This window comes from Talpa europaea (genome assembly GCF_964194135.1).
Source record: "Talpa europaea genome assembly, chromosome: 2".
In the NCBI taxonomy this organism is placed as follows: Eukaryota; Metazoa; Chordata; class Mammalia; order Eulipotyphla; family Talpidae; genus Talpa; species Talpa europaea.
Window position 1 is genome coordinate 108,491,535 of NC_140068.1, and position 20,783 is coordinate 108,512,317.

The following is a 20,783-nucleotide window of genomic DNA, read 5'->3' on the forward strand; positions in this document are numbered from 1 at the left end:
CTGCGGAGTGGGGAGCTAGGGGGTCCCGGCGGGGGCGCAGGACCCCGGGAAAGGTGCATTATCTGCTGTCGCCAGCCCCGTGGTTCCGCCAGGATCCTACGCTGCCCTGGCCCCTTCCTGCCCCTCCCAGCCTCCCGCCCTGCCTCTTGAGCCCCGAAGTCTAGACCCTTCTCGTCCCCCCGTCCCATTTCAAAGTCACTCAGCCTTTCGCGGCCTCCTTATACCTGTCCGCTTCAGACTGGGACTCCGGCCCCCACGCGGGAGGACGGTCACCCCGGGTGGTCTCACTCCCCCCCTCCCGCCCCAGGCGCCCACTCCCTGAGGTTTTTCCACACCACGATGTCCCGGCCGGGCCGCCAGAAGCCCCATTACATCGCCGTGGGCTACGTGGACGACACGCAGTTCGGGCGGTTCGACAGCGACTCCCCGGGTCAGAGTGTGGAGCCGCGGGCGCCCTGGATGGAGCAGGTGGGGCAGGAGGATCTGGACGAGGAGACTCGGATCCAAAAGCGCAACACACAGTGGTACCGAGTGCAACTGGACACCCTCCGTGGCCACTACAACCAGAGCCAGGACGGTGAGCGACAGGACCTTGGGCAGGTTTCCACCCCACCCCCACCAGCCTGCTAGGGCCAGGGGCACCCCAAGGCTATGGGACCTGCCCCGCCCTTCAACCTGGGAAGGAGCCCGCGGGACTTTCACCCGGTTTCATTTTCAGTTTAGGTTTATTCATGGCAGGAGATCGTGGTGATCATGGTGCAGGTTGGGGTGACCGTGGGGCTGACCGCTGGGTGGGGACAGGGTCTCACACTTTCCAGAGGATGTTTGGCTGCGACTTGGGGACCGACGGGCGCCTCCTCCGCGGGTACAGTCAGTGGGCCTATGATGGTGCCGATTACATCGCCCTGAACGGGGACCTGCGCTCCTGGACCGCGGTGGACACGGCCGCTCAGCTCACCCAGCGCAAGTGGGAGGCTGGCAGCACAGCTGAGAACTTCAGGAACTTTGTAGAGGGAAGGTGCCGAGAGTGGCTGCTCAGATTCCTGGAGATGGGAAAGGAGGTGCTACAGCATTCAGGTAAGAGGGGCCTAGAGGACTCCTGACCTCCCCTGTGACTGGCACCCCACAGCTGAAATGGAATCATGGTCAGAATAGCGCCCACTTTCTGGTCAGAGAGGAAGGAGTCCCCCTGGATTTCCTGTTCTGTACTAGAGAGAGACTTTCCCACAGGGCACGACTTTAACTGAAGGACAAAGAATCCAGTCTCTCTTGACATGGAGGGGAGACCATCCTTCACTGGACCCATTTGACTAGGCAACCAGTTGGGGAACAATTTGTTTCTCTGTCAAGGTTTAAAGTCTGAGAATATATTTAACATCGATTCCTCATTTACTTTCTACCCAGATCAAGAGCAAAACTCTGTGCTCTCCTCCAGAGAGACCTGCATCTTCCTACCCTGTGCTCTCACCCTGATTCTAGAACTTTCCAAGGAGTAAGAGATTATCCCACATTCCACTGGTTTTTGGATTTACTGCTTCCTCTTTCCATTGCCCTCTCCATTCTGAGAATGGTCACTGAAGCTGCTTCAGTCTCCTTGAAGGAAAAACCCAAAGTGTGAATGTTCTCACCCTTCTTTTCAGACCCCCCAAAGATACATGTGACCCACCACCCCACCTCTGAGCATGAGGTCACCCTGAGGTGCTGGGCCCTGGGCTTCTACCCTGTGGACATCACTCTGACCTGGCAGCGAGATGGGAAGGACCTGACCCAGGACACGGAGCTGGTGGATACCAGGCCTGGGGGGAATGGAACCTTCCAGAAGAGGGCGGCTGTGGTAATTCCTTCTGGACAGGAGCAGAGATACACATGCCGTGTGCAGCATAAGGGGCTGCTGGAGCCCCGAGTCTTGAAATGGGGTAAGGGGGAGGACATGGGTACAGAGCTTCTTGGGGGAATTAGGAGCCTTTCTGGAAATTTCCCTTCTCTTCCAGTGCCCCCTCCTCAGTCCTCTATCCCCACCGTGGGCATCATTGCTGGCCTGGTTCTCCTTGGAGCTGTGCTCACTGGAGCTGCGGTGGCTGCAGCTGTGATGTGGAGGAAGAAGCGCCCAGGTGGGGAAGGGAGTCAGGGATCTTGTCCACTGGGGGCTTTCAGGTCTCAGGTAGAACTTGCCCTACCTGGTTAATGGAAATACTATCTATACACCTGTTGCTCAAACTGGAGCTAATTGAGAACACTCAGTCTTTTGTAAAGCACTTATGAAATTGAATCACCAACTGTTTGCTTTGATAAATCTGGGGATGAGATCCTGATTCCCAGCAAATGTCAGAGGAGAGGTCCCTGCTGAGGACAGACTCCAGTAGATGGTTGGTGCACTCGCCCCACATTTCCTTTTATTATATTCCTAGTCTGGCCTGGGTCTTCAGGCACATTTCTGGAAACATCCCTGTGATCCAGAACTAGGGGATTCCTTTTGGACTTCATGGCTTGACTCCTTTCTAGTCTCACAGGATGTTTGTTCCAACAGGTGGAAAAGGAGGAAGCTACACTCAGGCTGCAGGTAAGTGTGGATCAGGGGTTTGGTCCCTGAGCCCCTGGGACAGTGTAGATGGAGCCCATGGGGGAGTGACCCCTCCATCAGTTCCTCCTGTAGTCGCTTCTCTCTGGCTCTTACCAGGTTCTGTTTTGTTCTCCCCCAGGTAGCAACAGTTCCCAGAACTCTGATGTATCTCACAGCCCCTATAGGTGAGACCCTGGAGGCCTGTGGTGGGAGGGGCTGGGGCAGAGAGGGTGGGACCAGGTTATGGGGAAGCTGTGAGGGGAACTTTCTGAGGTTGCAGTGGGCTATTGAGAATGTCAACACTGATGTGATTCCCTCTGTTCGTGATTATTTTTCTTTACAGTATGAGATATATTTGCCTTGTGGGGACTAAGTGAACAGATTTCATCTCATTTGCATGTCCTGACTTCAAGATCTCCTGGTTTCTCTTGCTGCAAGAGAACACATCCTCATGTGTCTGGGGTCATATTAGGATAATGTGAGGCGGTGGGGAGACTGGCCCAGCCCTGCCCACCGGGACCTTCCCGACGACGCTGACCTGTGTTTTCTCCCTGATGGCTTTCCTGCTCCAGCAGAGGTGGGGCTGGCCTTGGCTATTTTGTATTCCTGCCAGCAGTGAATGGGCGTCCCTATTGCTCTAAATCCTGGTCAGCACCTGGTGCACAGTATCCCTCCCCGCCCCCCGTATCTGAGGTTTCACTTTCTAAGATTTAAGTTTTCTACAATGAATTTGGGTCCAAAACATTTTCAAAATGTGTAACAAGGTATTTAGAGAGAGACCACATTAACACAACTTTAGTATATTGTTGTAATTGTCCTATTTTATTTTAGTTATTGTTATTAATCTCATTGTGCCTAATTTATAAATTAAACTTTATCATATGTATGTATGTATGTATAGGGAAAATCTTCGTCTGTGTAGGGATCCATCCTATTAGTGGTTCAGGCATCCCCTGGGGGGCTTGAAAGGAATCGCATGTGGATAAATGAGGGCTGCTGTACTAGATTTTGGATTTAGGCTAAATTAGAGGTGAGTAAAGCATGTCCTTGTTGCTTCCTTTGCATTTCATTTACATATGTCTTTCAATATATGATGTTGAGTATCAATGTACGTTCCTTGGTAACTTCAGAGTTTTGCTCAATTTTTGAAAAGTTATTTATTTTCTTGTTGTATTTTATGGATTCTATATATTCTAAAACATGTGTTTTATCAGGTATGTGTTTCGCAGATATTTTCTTCTAGCCTGTGGCTCTTTTACAGCTAATGCTAACATTAAAGCATAGATAGACTTTTCTGGGAAAAGAGAACTTTCTAACAGCAATGGGTTCAAACCAGAGAGATTACTTGGTTGAACAGAGGATGATGTGACTTATTTATTTTTGTATAGTCTTGATTTTCTTTTGAGTTCTCTGTGTGTGCATGAACAAGCAAATATTAGTTATTGTCAAAAATAAATGACATGAGATTCCCTGTCACTCTAGAGCGCTTGGCAGATCAGCCTCAACCACATGTTCCACATGTTCTCAGGCTCTGAGCCTCTTCTCTAAGACCTGCCACCTTGTCACTGAACTGTTTTGTGTTAGAATTTCCATCTGACAAAGGTAGACTGGATGGATGGACACAACTTCCCACTGAAAATAGTTAAAAATGCCATCTTAAAATCATCAGAATTTACAATGTAATAAATGGCCACACCCAAAAGAGAAGGGTGAGACCCTGTGTTGGCCCCACAGAAAGCAGCGTCCTGAGGAGGGAGGAAGGGCTGTGAGGGCCCCGCCCAGAGCAGACTGGGAGCCCAGCCCTTCAGCTCTGTGCTGAGCCTGACGACCAACACCTGCCTTCCTTTTTAAAATTTAGGAAGAGATGTTTTATTCTGATTAGGTGTATAAGTATAATGTAGAATTTATGTGCAATAGTGTTTTTTATCATTTATAATTTTTATAATAAATTGTTTAAAAAAATGTTACAAATGGGAGAGAAAAAATTACTGTAGTACTCACTCTGGGAGAGATTTTGTTTCATTCTTTCCTTGTGTGTTGTAGATCCTGAGGCTGCTTCCTGAGTCAGTCTCTCTGTATGTCTCTCTCTCTCTCTCTCTCTCTCTCAATTGAAGAGCACAGAGCCCAGTGGGCACAGCCCTGCCACCTCCAGATGCCATTGCCCAGGTCAGCTCACCCCCACCCTTCCTGAGAGGGCTCTTTCCAACTTCCTCCTGCTTTTCAGCCCCTCAGCACCCACTTTCTGGTCAGAGAGGGAGGAGTCCCCCTGGGTTTCCTGTTCTGTACAAGAGAGATATTTGCCCACAGAGCCCTACTTTAACTGAAGGACAGTTCAGGAATCCAGCCTCTCCTGAGATGGAGGGGAGACAGTCCTTCACTGGACCCACTTGACTAGGCAGCCATTTGGGGAACAATTTGTTTCTCTGAATAGGCATCCCTATTGTTCTAAATCCTCATCAGCATCTGATGCAGTGTCCCCAAATTATCGGAGGTTTCACTTTCCAAGATTTAAGTTTTCTACAATGAATTTGGGTCCAAAACATGTTCATATAAAATACCACACCGAGCGGTGTGTATGCAACCGGGGACCAGTCAAGGCCTCCAGCCTGGCCTTCAAAGCCCCCGAGTGCACCCAGTTTTCTGAGCGGCCTGAAGGATGGAGACCACCACTAAGTTGTTCCGCGTGCCTGTCAGCCTGGCAGAAATCTCGGCTCTGTCTGAGTTTTCAGTGTCTCCTCAATGTCAGCTCCCAACATGCTCACACGTCTGCTTCTTGGAGGTTCTGCAGCAGTTGCTCTCTGGACTTAGCCTGGTTTGTCTCTACCGACAACTGCATAGATTGAGATGTGTCCTGTTCACATTTTTTACTATCCTTTTTGACCACAGTCTTGTGTTCTCTCAGAAGAGATGTTTCCTGTGTCAGGGCTTGGGCACCACAAAGCACTTGGGGCATGATCTGAAGGGCCTGGTGACTTGCTTCCTCCATGTGTTTTCTCTCTTGCATGAGCAGCCACAGCTTCCTCCCCAGGGTGGCTGCCTGGCTGGCTGTCTTCCCAACTGCTGTTTTTGGGGGCTCCCTGAATGCCGCCATGTTCTATTCCTTCACATTGAAGTCTTCAGCCAGGATCTGAAGCTGACTCTGAGGGGTAAGGAGGCCTTGGAGGTGACCCCTCAGAATGCACAGCATGGGTATTTGCCCCCTGAGGGTCCTCTGGTAGGTTGTTGAGATACAACGTGGATCCAGGCTTTGCATCATTATGACCACATGAGAGCTAGTCACAGTTGAGCAGTGAGTAGACCAGGACAGTTTTCCTTCTTAGATTGATTTTTTTTATTGCACCTGGAGTTATAATTATCTTGTTCCCTCATTACCTTAGTTCTTGTTGTGCTCATTCACCTCCAAAATCTCCCCCGAAGTCAGAATCTCCAGGAACATATTACACGTACCAGCTATACTACCCGCTTCATCCTGGGCAGACCCCTGTCCCACAGCCTCAGTCCTGCCTCCTGGGGCCTGGGTCATGCTCACCTGGGCAGGGCTGAAGGCCCAGATCCTTCACCTCACCCTTGGACTCTCTCCTGTCCTGCTCCCCTATGGTTGATTTTCCTGTGTCCTGTTCTCTGTGTCCATCGTCTTTGAGACCATGAACAACTGAGGTGAATGTCTGTGCCCGTGGTGCCTCCCTTACCTGGGCCTGACCTGGACTCTGGGCTGGATTCCCCTGAGGACTGGGCAGGCCTGGCTCCAGGGTCTTCTGGCCTCCAGGCCTGAGTTGTCTCTTGAGGGCCCCAAGGTCTGTCCTTCTCCAGCCTCTTTCTGAAAGTCCCTGGGGCAGGTCATGGTGTGGGGCTGCTCATCCCCTGTAGGAGGAACCCGGGTAGGACACTCAGCGTGCACATTTTATCTGTGAGTGCTCAGGAATTTGCTTGAATTTTTTTTTTTTATCATTTCTACTATCTGCTCTTTAGAAACTTGTTAATAACTTGTTGGAATCTCCTGATTGGTAGACTCATATTCTTATAGATCTTCTGTTTGTCATTTCTTTTCCATTTCTTTTACTTAGTGGGAGTGAGATGTGAGACTTTAATATACTTTAATATAACTTTTATATTACCTTTAATATAACTTTTATATTACTTTAATATAAAGTTCATCTGCTGATATTATTCATTTCTATGATTAAATTTCTAATTTCTAAGAACACTCTCTTATTCTATGAGTATATACAATTTTATAAGATTTTTTTCCTTATACCAATTTTTAAAAATATTTTTATACCTTATGATATTATTGATAATAGTGGCTCGAACCTATTAGCACTCCTGCTTCTCTGCTTTCACAATAAACCCGCTCATTCCTCCCACCACGTGACTCAGGTCGGGTTTACACGTGTCTTTGTCACCTTTACTCAGTGTCCATCTCTCCTGACAGTGCAAGCTCCGCGTCTCCAGGGACCTCTCTCTGCTCCCCATTGTATCTGCAGGGGAGGCAGCTTGGGGAGGCAGGAGCCAGCCAGGGAGAGGGATTCTGGGAAGTGAAGAGGAGGCAAAGGCAGAGAACACTTGGAAGATGCCCCTGGTTCACTGAGAAAAGCATTTGCCAAAATGTAGTTTGTGAAACCCTTGCAGTCACCCAGAATGTTTCATGGGCTCCATGAGATCAAAAGTATTTTCAAAACATCACTTAGACACTATTTGCCTTTGCACTATTTTGACATTTGTTGAGGTAAAACTTTATAAAATGGAGCTTATAGTGAAGCAGGAGGTTTCCCAAGGCTGCTGCTTGGGGGAGTCTACTGCCTTGATTCTGCTGCTTGCTGAAGTGAAGAAGTTGCCGGGTGTTCTGCATTGCTTGTCCGTGGTGGTAGCTGTGACTCCCTTGACCCCTTTCCTGAACAATAAAGAATGCGTATGCTATGATGGATGAGATGGCAAGTTTCCGCACACCAACTATAAAATATTGCCATTTTTACTCTTGGGTGCTCAGCCCTTTGGGGGACGATCCCACTGAGCCCACCAGTGTGACAATTAAATCTCTCTCTCCACCTCTCTGAGTGCCGTCTGATTTCTTGGGGAAATTGCCCTAACAATAGTACCAACTGCAGTAGTAGTAATTCTTCACCAGCACTTACTTGCGACACAAAAACTCAAGCTAGTTTCACTTGAAATGTCCTGGTTGAGAGTCAAAATTATCTTCACAATTGAATCATCCTAAAATCCACATATTAAAAATTATCTGATTGATGACATGGAAGTACACACAGCACTTCTGCGGCATTCCCAAGCACTGTTTCCCAAGGAAAATAATTGCATGAGATGAATTAGGTTCTCATTCTTTTTTTTTTTTTTAAGGCAATACCATGTTTATGTGAATGGATAACTTACAGAAACTATGGATATTTAGATTGGTTAATTGGCACACACTTTCCTGAAAACAAATGTCTAATACTTTAAGAAAATCAGTGATGATCGTCAACTGACAGTAATTTTACCTTGATAAAATATAAGCTGTCAGAAAAAAATTATGGAAAATTGTGTCCCATCACTAACTTGACAACTTCTAGCGCTAATATTTTATTTTGATATTTATGTAAAAAAATGGGTATGAGTTTTTGATAATTTGATTCTGTTGTAATTAACAATGACAACATATGTAACAGTGAAAGAATGCATTTCTTTTAAAAATGCATACATTTGTAAAAAATCCATTCAATATGTAAAAAAGGACTATGGAAATGGAATAGAATAGGAAATTATTCAATGATATTTCAGATTTCACTTTGCAAATAACCTTCGAGAAACTACTACTTGTATAGTTTTAATTTAGTATCAAATTGGAACATTCACAATTATCTGAAAATACCACGCCTACATATTTTTTGAGGTTGTGTGTATTTTTCATAGACTTTACGAGATTACATGCAGAAGGAAGCGTGAATGAAAATCTGTCTTCTGAGACAAAAACATTTGCAAAAATATGAAATGTAAAAGATCCATTCTTCTCATTGCCCTGATTATTTTCAGAAATAGTTATTTTTCTTTAAAACACTTTCTGTTAACGTACATTGGCTTTAATATTACTCTAAATAAAATAGTAACATCATTAAAAACAGTTTTATTCAGTGGATAGCTATAACCTTGTGAACAAAATTATACTCAGGGCTGTGGCTAATTTGTAAGACTGTGTAGAGATTCTGGAAGGAAAATGTTTGAGAATTGCTGAATCAGCACCTGGGCCTGTACTCAGGAGACACTGTGACAAAGCTTGCCATACAGGAGAGGAGGAGGCAGGCAAAGTCCCAGGTCCCCTGATGGTGGTCTCATAGTCTCAGCCTCCAGGGCTGTGTCTAGGGTGGGAAGGTTACTGTTGGGTATACCCCATCCTCCACTCATTCTCACTTCTTCCTCTCACCACCTGTGCCAGTCCTCCTTCCTGGATTTTTGTGACTCATCCCCAGTTCTCACTTCCCATTCTGGAACCTCAGGGTTCCAGAGAAGCAATCAATATCACCGTGATGCCCAGGTATAAAGGCTCCACCAACCTCCACTGGAGTCAAATTGTAACAGAGTGATGTCCAGGAAAAAGGGAAGTTCCAGGTTCCCTGCCACATCCAAAGGAGGGTGGAGCAGAAAGGAAAAGAAGCTAGAGATGAGACTAGGGAAGGAAGGATGCAGGTTGGAGAACCAGAAGGAGCCCTGGAGGAGGCACATGGAGCAGAGAGACATGTGAAGAAACTGCACTTGCCTTTTGGTCGTGGACTGCGTGACACAGATGTGGGTGAGAGACCCGTGGGGAAGAGACAATGGCAGCTTTTATCTTGATTTGATTTTGCTCTTTTCCTCCTTGTCTGGTTGTTTCTGATCCTTTTCTATGGGTCCCTGCTTTGGGGCTTTGCTCTGGGCCAATCCCATTTGGCTGGACTTTTACCCATGAGGGGATGGGTAACTTTGGGTGCTGGATTTAGAAACTATATTCTTTGTCTTTTCTGTATTGTTCCCTAATTGTATTAAAGTTCCTTTTCATTAAAGTCTTATGTTTTGGGGCCTCCCTGGTGGTGCAAGGGGTTAAGCACCGCACTATGAAGCAATCCACAGCCTCTGCAGCACAAGTTCCATGCCCAGCCAGGAAGCAACCCACATGGTGCAACAGACCTCTCCTGTCTCGCCCCCTGCTCCCCTCAGCAGTGTATTTCAGTCAGCCTGCCTGTTCTGTTCCCCACTCTGTCTCTGATGAAACCTCTCACCCCCTCACCCCGCCACCCCACTCCCACCCCCGCACCTCTAGCCTGAACCCCAGCTCTTGTATGCATAAATAAACAAACCTTTTTAAAAAAAATCTTATGTTTTGTCTTGATGCGGGGTATGTCAGAACCTATTTAGAGCAGGCAGTTTTGGGGGCTTTGGGGCGCCCTTCTCCCTGCTCTGTAACAAATGACCCCAGAATTTGAGGGTGCTGATCATGAGGCCCCTAACCCTAGTGCTGCTGCTCTCAGGGTCCCTGGAGCTGACCCAGACCTGGGTGGGTGAGTGCCGTGTCCAGAGGGAAACAGCTGCTGCTGGAGTGAGGAGCAAGTTGTCCCCTTACTAGGCCACAGGACCCCCAGAAGGGCATGTCTCCTCAGCCAACCCAGTTGTCTCCCCTTGGCCAGCCCTGTCCGGGTCCCTTTCTGTCCCTCCCAGCCTCACACTGGTCACTTGAATTCCCCCACCTAGGGCCTCAATCTCCTCCTCTCTTCTAGTCCAATCTTATGAGTTGTCTCCACCCTCTCCCACTCCAAAAGCCTCCAGGCCCATCTCCCTGGGGCCCCGGACCTGTGCTGGGAGGAAGGTTAACTGGGTCTCCCCCTCCCAGCCTGCAGGGTTCCCCTCCATGACGCTTTTCTACACCGCGTCACCATGGGATACGCAACAACACGCAGTTCACGCAGTTAGACAGCTACGCAGTGATTCCGAGGATGGAGCTGCGGGCCCCTGGGTGGAATGGGTGGGCCATGAGGGTCCGGACGAGGAGACGCAGGCGGGTCCAAGACAACAACACACAGATATTCCTAGCGCTCCTAGACTCCCCACGCATGTACTACAGCCAGAGTGAGCCTGGTACGTGACGCGCTCTAGGTCATTCCCAGATCTCGGAGACCCAGCATCACCCTGAAGCCGGTGGACCCTCCCGCACCCGCAGGGCTTTCATCCTTGAGTTTGCATCTCAGTTTAGGTTTATTCCAGGAGGGAGGGATGTGGGTGGGCCGACACGGGGCCAGGGGGAGGCTCCTGGTCTCACACCATGCAGAGGTTGTGTGACTGTGACGTCGGACCTGACAGAGCCTCCTCTGCAGGTATGATCAGCACACCTACGACTGCGCTGATTATTACGTCATGAAAGGACCAGTGCTTCTGGACCATGGGGACACAGTGGCCTAGATCATCCCGCGGAGTGGGAAGCTTGGGGCAGGGCAGCGCGCCTCAGGCACAGTGTGCTGAGCAGATGCTTAATGTGGCTCTGCAGATTCCTGCAGTACTGGAAGGAGGTGCTGCAGCAACAAGGACGAGGGATCATGAGGCCTCCCACCTCTCCTCTAACTGATACCCCAAGAGGGAAATGTAATGGTCAGAACATGGCTCTCCTTCTGGTGGGAGAGGGGCCCGCCTGGGTTTCATATTCAGTACTAGAGAGACACTTGGTCCAAAATACTCTACTTTTTCCGGATAATGTAGATGGAACCTGTGGGGGAGTCACCCACATAAGTTCCTCCTTCATTCTTATCTCTTGTGGCTCTGACTAGGTTTTGGGATTTTTTTGTTGTTGTTGTTTGTTTTTGTTTGTTTGTTTTGTTCTCCCCCAGGCAGCAACAGTGCCCAGGGCTTTGATGTGTCTCTCAGTGTCTAAAGGAGAGAACCTGGAGGCCTGTGGTGGGAGGGGCTGGGCAGAGAGGATGGGCCCAGGTTATGGGGAAGCTGTGAGGGGACATTCTGAGGATGCAGTGGACTTTTGAGAATATCAGCTCTTAGTCACCTAAATTTTTCATGGTTATTTTCTTTCACAGTGTGACATAGCAACCTTGTGTGGACTGAGTGAGTGATGCAGAATTTCTTCTGGCCCCATTTTGTGACTTTAGGAGCCCCTGGTTTAAATCACAATGAGAAACCATATCACACCTTTGAGAATGGCTCAAATCAAAAACACCAGAAGAAACAAGTCCTGACTAGGATATGGAGAAATACACTGGTTTTGGAAATGTAGACTGGTTCAACCCTTATGAGAAACAGTATCAAAGTTTCTTAAAAGAGTAAAAGTGCATCTGTCATCAGACCCAGCAGTTCCACTTCGAGGTATCTACCCACATGCACAAATATACTACTTTGAAGGGAAACTTGCACTCCCATGATCACTGCTGCACTATTTGTAATAGCCACACTATGGAAACAACCTAAATATCCCAAAACAGATGAGATATCAAGAAGCTGTGGTTTATACACACAATGGAATACTACTCAGGGATCAAAAAACAAACTCATGCCATCAGCAGCAATATGGATGGAGCTGGGAGGGATTACATTAATTGAAATAAGTCAAAAGAGGAAGGCAAATACCAGTGATGTCATTTATATATGGATGTAAAGAAACCAAAGGGTCAGATAAAGCCAAACTTCAAAACCAAAATTTGAGATCCTCCAGGCTGTGCCTGACAGTTGACTGGGGCTGAGATCAGCCCAGGCTTCCTGGCCTAGCAGTGCTGAATGGTGGACTGACCCTCTTTAGTTTGGCATTGAACTCATTTGACCACAAAGCCTGAGTCCTGCTGACTGAGTCCCCCAATTTGTGTCTTGTTGCACCTGCACCATCACTGGGTCCCCAGCCTTTGCTGTTTGCTGGGTCTGAGATGGATCTTGTACTTGATTCTGCAGATTATTATTTTTTTACACCATTTATATATCCAACCACACGGCCAGAAAGCAGCATCTTCCAACAAACTTATTCTGCTGATTACAACAAATCGTAGTGTTTTTAATCCTTTTTTCTCTTTGCAACACTGAACTATAATTTTGTCTATGATCATTCTCTAACGAACCACCTATGATTTTTTAAAGAATTGAGTCTACTGAGAATCATGTTTACTGTTAGGTCTACTGCTGGAGACCAGCTCCAGCTAGAAGTCATGTCGGGGATCTCAAAAAGGAGAGGACGGAGTCAAAGTTTTTCTCTTTCGGAGGGCTGAGGGGAAGTGGAGCAAGGTAGGAGTGAGGAAGATATGGACACCTTATTTTGTGCAAGTATCTCCTGCTGAGGGTCTCAGCGGGTCTTTATTTATACCTTAAGGCGAGGGGTGGGATTACATCAGCGTAAGCATTGAAGCAGAGCAAAGACAATCAATACATATTTTCTCATGATCATGTAAAGACTCCCTTGGCCTTACACCTGTAGGCCATTTCTTTGGTAACCTAAAAACAATTAGTTTCCTAGGTACAGCTCATTTACTAGCATGATCGATCATACAAGACAGCACAACATTTGGCAACAATTAAACTTTCCCAGTTACAAAAGTGGGTGTAAAATTCCTATTCTATATTCAATTACTAAAATCAATCTATCTCCTAGCACTCAATTAACTTGGTTAATATATTACTTCAAAGTGGTCTAAGACAACTCATCAAATCTACGTAAGTTCTACTGAAGTCTAACTCTTAACTAGCAATTCCTAACCTCCACACTGCGAATATTTGACCTCATACACCTGGAAATGTATTGTTGCCGCAAACAGGTACCCCCCAGGATAGGCTATGGTTTCCAAGCACAGCTGGTTCAGGGCAGCTTGTTCTCCATAGTTCTTAGGGCCGAAACATTTCTTTCCTAACTATACCTTTAACAATTTTTACTTCTTTAGTGATAGTTCATGCGTAAGAACAATTGTCACCTGGGTCTGAATTAGGTTTTCACATGCCAATTAATAACTAACTTACTTCAGCATTAACCAAGAACAAAGAGGAGAGCATTAGCAGGCATTGCCATGGAGACTCCCTAGTTCAGATCTTCTTTGGGAAGTGCAAGAATTTCCTTCTTCTGGGAAGTACAACTTTCCCTCTATGGGGGAGCACAGGAACTCCCCGCTTCTCAGGAGTCTCCCCCAATGCCCGGACCTTGTCAAGAGACAGCATTGGAGGCGCAGCCTGCCACAGTCTACCACAGATTAAGTGTTCTCACCATTTCACTGTTGCTGTGGAGCTGAGGGGATACAGCAAATTACATGTTAACATAGAGTTTTCAAATGACTGGATTCAACTCATTATTAGTATATAATAATGGTCCTTCTTCTTTTTCACTGGCATGTCTCACTGACAGGTCTTTGCCATAAATGATATTGGACACTGCTTTGGGTGAGATAAAGGCCATTTTTGGCCTCAGCAACTCTTTGCTTTCCCCTGGTTTCTTAAATAAATTCCTTTGTTGTTGTTCCCTGAGCCTGAGTAGTCTTGCAACTGTGTGCGCAGGTAAAGAACTCAGTCAGTGACCGGTGAACTATTTGGGCAGTGTCCATGGACAATTTAGTGGCCCTTGCTGCCCTGTATCAACATGAGATTAGACCTGGGGTCTGGGAAGCACAGAACCTCCTCAGGAACCACTGACCGTGCACGGCCAGCACAACGGAGAACGGTCCCTCTGGCCTCACTGCGGAATTGGAAGCAGCACCTACAGACTGAGGATGCTTCTGCATTATCTGATGAGGTCACCAGAAATACAGTCAAATTTGAAAGGAGCCCTTGGAATTGGTTCACTAAAGTCTGAAACAATCTCTGAATTTGTCCTCTCTCCTCCCCAAAATCAAGAAATCAAGTGCCTCTCATCAATCTGACAGATGGTTTTAGCCTCAATAGTGAGAATCCCCATTACTCATGGGTCCTGAGCTGTTTGAATAAGGTTCCCTCCACCTCGAAGGAGCACAGGCTCTCTGCGATGTGACTGCTTTGGGTTATCAAGCCCTACTAATTACCAATATCACGCCAAAGAAAAAGATGTGGCTTCTTATCTCAGGGGGTCTTCTGTGAGTCAAAGTCTGATAGAGGGAAAGTGCAGAAAAAGCTCCCACCTGAAATGTAAATGGCACGTGCACTTGAGGGCCAGGCCAGGACCCAGGGCCTCACAAGGCCAGGACCCAGAGCCCTGGGTCCTGGTCCTGGCCTTGCAACAGCAGGAAGAGACGGTGGCAGAAGGTGTGCTCCTGTGTTCTCTACTCAAACCATGTCCTCTCAGCCTGAGCACAGATGTGCCACCTGATGATGAAACTGATTCAAATGGGACAGCTCATCGGTTCCATCCTGGCAAATCTAAGGAGCACGCAACCCCTGTGACGTGATGGGACCCTGCCCACGGCCTGTGATGCTGAGACGGCGCAGACAGGTGAACAGGGCTGGGCCCGGAGCACACGTTGACCCTCACAGAGCTCAAACTCACGCCTTGTGATGCACCTGCTGATGGACGGGCCGTTGGGGATCTGGACACTGGAATTCAGACACGTTATATGGTGAATCCCTTCATAAAGAAGGTAAAGTGATGTAGACTAAAACTTAATCTTTATGTTACACCTTTCATGTCCGTGAGAATAGATTTCAGGACCAGCCCCAGAATGACAGGATCAGGGTCTACATTTTAATAAGATCTTCTCTTATTTGCTTACCTGCTAGGAATTCAGAAACTCTGCTCTAGCATCATGATTCCTAATGTGTGATACCCAAATACCTGGAGCTCATCTCAGAAAGAAAATTCTCAAAATATGCCCCAGAGGTGCTGTACCTGGTTCTCTGAGGGATGATCCAGGAATCTGCCTTTTCAACAGTCATCCTAGATTTTCTGCACTAAGGTTTCAGAACCACTCCTTTGATGATAGGGAATCTCGCGGGGGTTAGGGGAGGCCTGGAAATGGACGGTGATTAGGACCTGAGCACGTGCCATGGCTCCTACTGGCATCAGCGGGCAGGTCCAGGGACACGTGGGAAACACAGACCTTCCATCCTCATGAACCACATGATGTGATGCAGGGAGACTGACATAACTGTCCCTTCACTGATGCCAACGTGGGGCTAATATGACAGGACCCCTGACTCTGGTAATTAACCTACTTCTGAGCAAGTTCCTGGGAGAGGCTATGGGAAAGCCATGTTCCTGTCAGGGTCACCAGGTCAGCTGTGCTGGGTCCACAGAGGCCAATAATTGGGATTGTTTTCCCTGCCAAAGAACCCTAAAAGCAGAAGTGATGGTCTGCCTTTCCTGTGCTAGTGATGGTCACCTGTCATATAATTAATATTCAAATATAATAATGTGAAGATTTATCCTTATTCTGTTTGAACCCAGAGGTCAGAACCTGGTCATGTCTGCAGCAGTCTCAGGGCCCAGCCTCTGTCATCACCTCCTCTCTCCCCTCATCTCCCTCCATCACAAAAGCAACATCAGGAGGAATTTTTAAATTCAACTTAATCACATATGGCTGCCTGGGCAGGAAGTGGGTGTCCATCACTAAGAGGACCCAACCCTCCCTCTGGATGTTTCTAGTGGTTTTGACCACACGGAGGCCTCAGCCCCCTCAGCTCTGAGACCCTTCCTCACTGCAGCTCCACAGCAGGTGTTAGGGGTTGGGGGGGAGGGTGTCAGAGATCTGGGTCCCCTACTCACAGGGCCCACAGCCTTGGTCATCACCTCCCCTTTGCCACCTCCTTTCCCTGCTGTGTGACCTGGGCTGACCTTCTGAGTCTCATTCCTCATAGTTTTAGGTTAAGGGGATCATAATATCTCACAACTTACACAGTGGTCATGGGTTAGACTGGATAATCTATGCAAATACTGGTTTTCATTTTGATGTTTTCTTTCTTTTGTTGTTTGCATTAAACTCGTGTCTTGTTATGGCGTATGGTGCGGGATGAAAAAGGATTACTCAGAGGCCATGTGCAGAGCAATGGGACGCCTAGAGGGACCACACCACGAAGGTGCAGCCCAGCTCCAAGGGCAGTCTCGTTTTTATTTAGAATCAAGCAGAAGATAAAACAAAGGAGCAAGCAGGCACAGGGGAATGTATAAGGGTGTGGGGGCTGAGTAACCATCTTGTCCAGCCCCAACTGGGAAATCAGGGACAGTCAAGGGAAGCCTCGGTGTTTCTGCTACTCTAAGCATAACATCTGTGCTGTTTTCAGCATGTTTCGATCCTCAAACTAGGACTTTTGCCCTGAGAGGTTCCTTAGCTAAGTTTTTCCCTGGTCATATTCTGGGTGAAAAGCACAGAATAGTCAAGGCAAAGACAGAATGGTTGAGGCACAGAATAATGAAAGCTCTCAGAAACTCAGGCCAACACTCTCCCTCTCCTGATTTTTTTTTTATTGTGCAGCATCATTACAGCAACAACTTTAATTTAAAAAATAAAATAAAAAAATAACTTTTTTTTAAGATTATTTATGTATACAAGCACTGGGTACAGTCAGAAGCACGGGAAGGTGAGAGAATTCACCAAAGCCAGAGCGGGGAACAGAACAGGCAGACTGATGAAGTACACTGCTGAGGGGAGCAGCGGGCAGCAGGAGAGGTCTGCACGCCATGTGTGACCCTCGCCCGGCGGCCAGGTATTGAACCAGCACTGCAGAGGCTGCGGGCAGCTTCGCAAGCCAGCACTCAACCGCTGTGCCACTGGGGAGGCCCTAAAAGAACTTTTAGAGTAAAAAACTGACCTCCACTCCTGGTGCTAATATAGCGTAAGACATCTTTCTGTGTTCTCCTCCAGTGTGGCCATGAATCCAAGGAGATTCATTCTGAACACTATAGTAGGGAGGGGTGTGGGGGAACCAGCCTGGGTTTATCTGAGATCCTCTCCCTGCTGCACAGAAAGGGTTACCCTGGGGAGAGGGGAGAACCCCGGAAACAATCAAGAAACAATAATTTCACCCACTCTAATTTAACCTTCCTCCAGGAGCTGAGGTTGGCCCTGCTCCATCTCTCCCTCCCTTCCTGGACTGTAGACAAAGGCTCAGCTCAGGAACTGGGGTGACCTGGGCTAATCCTGCCCCTGGGCCAGGCCAGCAGGGCACACACTCCCCCCTCCCCCTGTGGGACTCCTCCAACTCTGGTCTACAGAGAAAGAAGCTGCAACCCATGGAGGCAGTGACCCCCTGGGAAACAGAGGGGCTGCCAGGCTGGAGCTCCCTGACTCTGAAGCCAGTGGGTTTTCTACAGAGACCCCAAAGGAGATGAGCTTGAAGTGAATGCTGGGGACAGGGGGAAGGAGATGAAAGGTGTGGGGGTGCCACCACATCCTAGCAGGAGGCCTGGAGGGGGTTCCCACCCAGGCTCCTTACATTCTAACCACGAGAACAGTTCTAAACTTCCTCCTTTTCTCCAGTTCTGCTTTTTTAAGCCCTGCTCAAAAACTGCTTCTTCATGGAACTGTACTTATTGGGGTGTTGTACTGACATTCTTTACTCTGTGTGGGATTTGAACTAATTTATGCTGGGGTGTGTGATTATCCTTCCATTGTCTTGTGTGTCCTGTCTTTCCTGTCTCTCTCTCTCTCTCTCTCTCTCTCTCTCTCTCTCTCTCTCTCTCTCTCTCTCACACACACACACACACACACACACACACACACACATACACACACACACACAAACACACACACTCCCCTCTCCTTGGGAACCAGATCCTCACTCAGCACTGGGGTTACTCTGACCCTCTGTCTCTGGTCCCCTCAGAGCCTCCCTCTTTGCGGTGCCTCTTCTCAGCGGGGTCTGAGCACCCCCGGGAGTCCCTGCACCTCCTGCCTCTGCCCTTGTGGGAAACCAGCGACTCACCCTGCATGACAGTGAGGAGGCGAAGGCAAAGTCCTGAGGTCAGTGATGGATGGAGGAGACAATCTATCTTTCTTTTGCTCAAGATAGTTTCTTTTCCCTCATTATTGTGTTTTTTATTGAGGCAACTTTGGTTTACACACTGTATGGGTCACACCTCTTCAGAGTTACATTACCACATCACACTGCTGAGGCACCCACTGTCCTCCACCATGGTCCATTGGGCCCTCTTTCCCCAACCCCACTCCCCTTACAGTCTCTATCATGCAGTCAGGGTTCTTAACTTTGCTTTGATTGTTTTTTTTACTGTCTTTGTTTGGTTTCTTTACATTCCACATATGAGTGAAATCACCCAGGATTTGGCTTTCTCCTTCTGATTTATTTCACTTAGCATCATCCCCTCCACATCCATCCATGTAGTTGCAAATTCAAGATTTTATCTTCTTTTCACAGATACAGTATTCCATTGTGAACATATCACGTCTTACTTATCCACTCATCTGTCATTGGGCACTTAAGTTGTTTCCATGGTTGGTTATTGCACACAGCGCTCCGGTGAGCGTGGGAAGCGCACATTCCTTGGAATTAGTGTTTTGCCCTCTTTGGATAAATACCAAGGAGAGGAATGGTTGATCATGTGGTAGATGTATTTTGAATATTTTGAGGAAACGCCATTCTATTTTCCAGAGGACCTGGACCATCTCCATTCCCACCGACGGTGTACTGGGGTTCCTTTATCTTCACCCTTGCAATGCTTGTTGTTTCTGGACATTCTGAGATGAGTCATTCTCACAGGTGTGAGGTGGTACCTCATTGTGGTTTTGTCATTTCCCTTCTGATACACAATGACAAACATTTATCCATATGCCTGTTGGCCATCTGTTTGCCTTCTCTGAAGGACTGCCTATTTAGTGCCTCAGCCCATGTTCTGATTGGCTTGTTTTCTTGTTTTGGAGTTCTTTGTAGAGTTTGGATTTTAACCGTTTGTCAGATGCTGTGCAAATATTTTCTTCCACTGGGTAAGCTGCTTTCTCATTTTAATGGTAGTTTCCTTCACTGTGCAGAAGCTTTTGATGCGGTTCCATTGGTTTGTCTTTGCTTTTATTCCTTGGAGCACAGCAGATATTTAGTGGTGAAATACTCTGCATGATATTATAATGATAGATACAAATCATTATCCATTTGTCTAAAACTGACAGAATGTACAACACCAGAGTGAACCCCCAGGGAAACGATGACTTTGAGATATTATAATGTGCAGGCTCATCACTTGTAACCAATGTAGCACTCTGGTCTTAATACATGATTTGAAAACATTATTTTATGCACATGCAAGAACATTTAAATAACACTCAAGGATACACATAGATAAGTTATTCCTGTCCCCCAACACCTTAGTCAGCCAGTATCTGCTCAAAACCAGTTAGCAATTTATCATTTCTCATCTCAAAAATATATATCCATGCTTCTGTATGGACAATAATGTTTGTTTTCCCATCATTGCACGAGTTCAGGACACAGACTGTGAGAAAATATTTGTAAATCATGATTCTGATAAAGGACTTGTATCTAGAATTTACAAAATAACCCTTAAAACTTAATGATCAGAAAGAAATAACAAATTTTTTTTTAAAAAAGAGAGAAACAATATTGAAAACCAATGGTACCTAAATTTAAAAATGGACAAAAGACCTTAGTAGACACGTCACAAAGAAGTGACAAGTAAAAACATAAACAGATGCTCAGTATTACAGGTCATTAGGGAAACACAAAAAGAACAACAGTGACGCCATCACACCTAGGAGAGGCTGGAAAGGCAAACCCTGCACAAAATATCAGGTGTTGCCCAGGATGTGGACAACAGGAGCCTCATCACTGCTGGCAGGAATGCACAATGGCCGGTCACTGTGCGAGATACTTGACAGTTTCTTTGAAAAAAAGGCTGACCACACAATCCAGTGATCACTGCCCCAGCTATTTACCCATCTAATTTGAAATCTTGTATTTGCACAAAAATCCCACATGTATGTAACAGATAGCAGAACACCTGTTAATTGTGAGCTGCCTACAGTGACTTCCTTCCAAAGACAACAGTATTTAAAGAAATGGAACAAAAAGAAGCTTTGCAGGAAGAAATATGGGAATCTCTACCTTAGCCTGGTGCTGAAGGTTAATATCATTGGTGATCAGTCAGGTGGATGTGTTGTGCAATGGATATTCTGGATGGAGAATCACACTGTACCCCTGGGGTCTTCTTTCCTTTATAAAGCCCATAGTCCCAATAAGAGAGAGAGCGAGAGAGCGAGAGAGCGAGAGAGCGAGAGAGAGAGAGAGAGAGAGAGAGAGAGAGAGAGAGAGAGAACAATCCTGAAATCGAGGGACATTATTCCTGAGCAATATTCTTCACAAT

At 47.0% G+C, this 20,783-nt stretch overlaps 3 protein-coding genes across 3 annotated transcripts in view; all 3 read left to right on the forward strand.

The window, feature by feature from the left end:
- LOC311188227 (patr class I histocompatibility antigen, A-2 alpha chain-like) overlaps nucleotides 1–20,783 on the forward strand; it is a gene marked incomplete at both ends in the record, with an annotated part of 424,961 nt that overhangs the window by 132,698 nt on the left and 271,480 nt on the right. The window lies entirely within an intron of this gene.
- Nucleotides 1–20,783, forward strand: part of LOC311167850 (HLA class I histocompatibility antigen, alpha chain G-like) — a gene marked incomplete at its 5' end in the record, with an annotated part of 50,221 nt that overhangs the window by 103 nt on the left and 29,335 nt on the right. The window lies entirely within an intron of this gene.
- LOC311167630 (class I histocompatibility antigen, Gogo-B*0201 alpha chain-like) lies at nucleotides 460–10,978 on the forward strand (the record flags this gene model as incomplete). The annotated part of the gene is made up of 5 exons (XM_084228704.1): nucleotides 460–577; nucleotides 802–1,077; nucleotides 1,641–1,916; nucleotides 2,700–2,745; nucleotides 10,894–10,978. 5 exons carry the CDS (start codon nucleotides 460–462, stop codon nucleotides 10,976–10,978), a joined length of 801 nt encoding a protein of 266 aa, XP_084084830.1.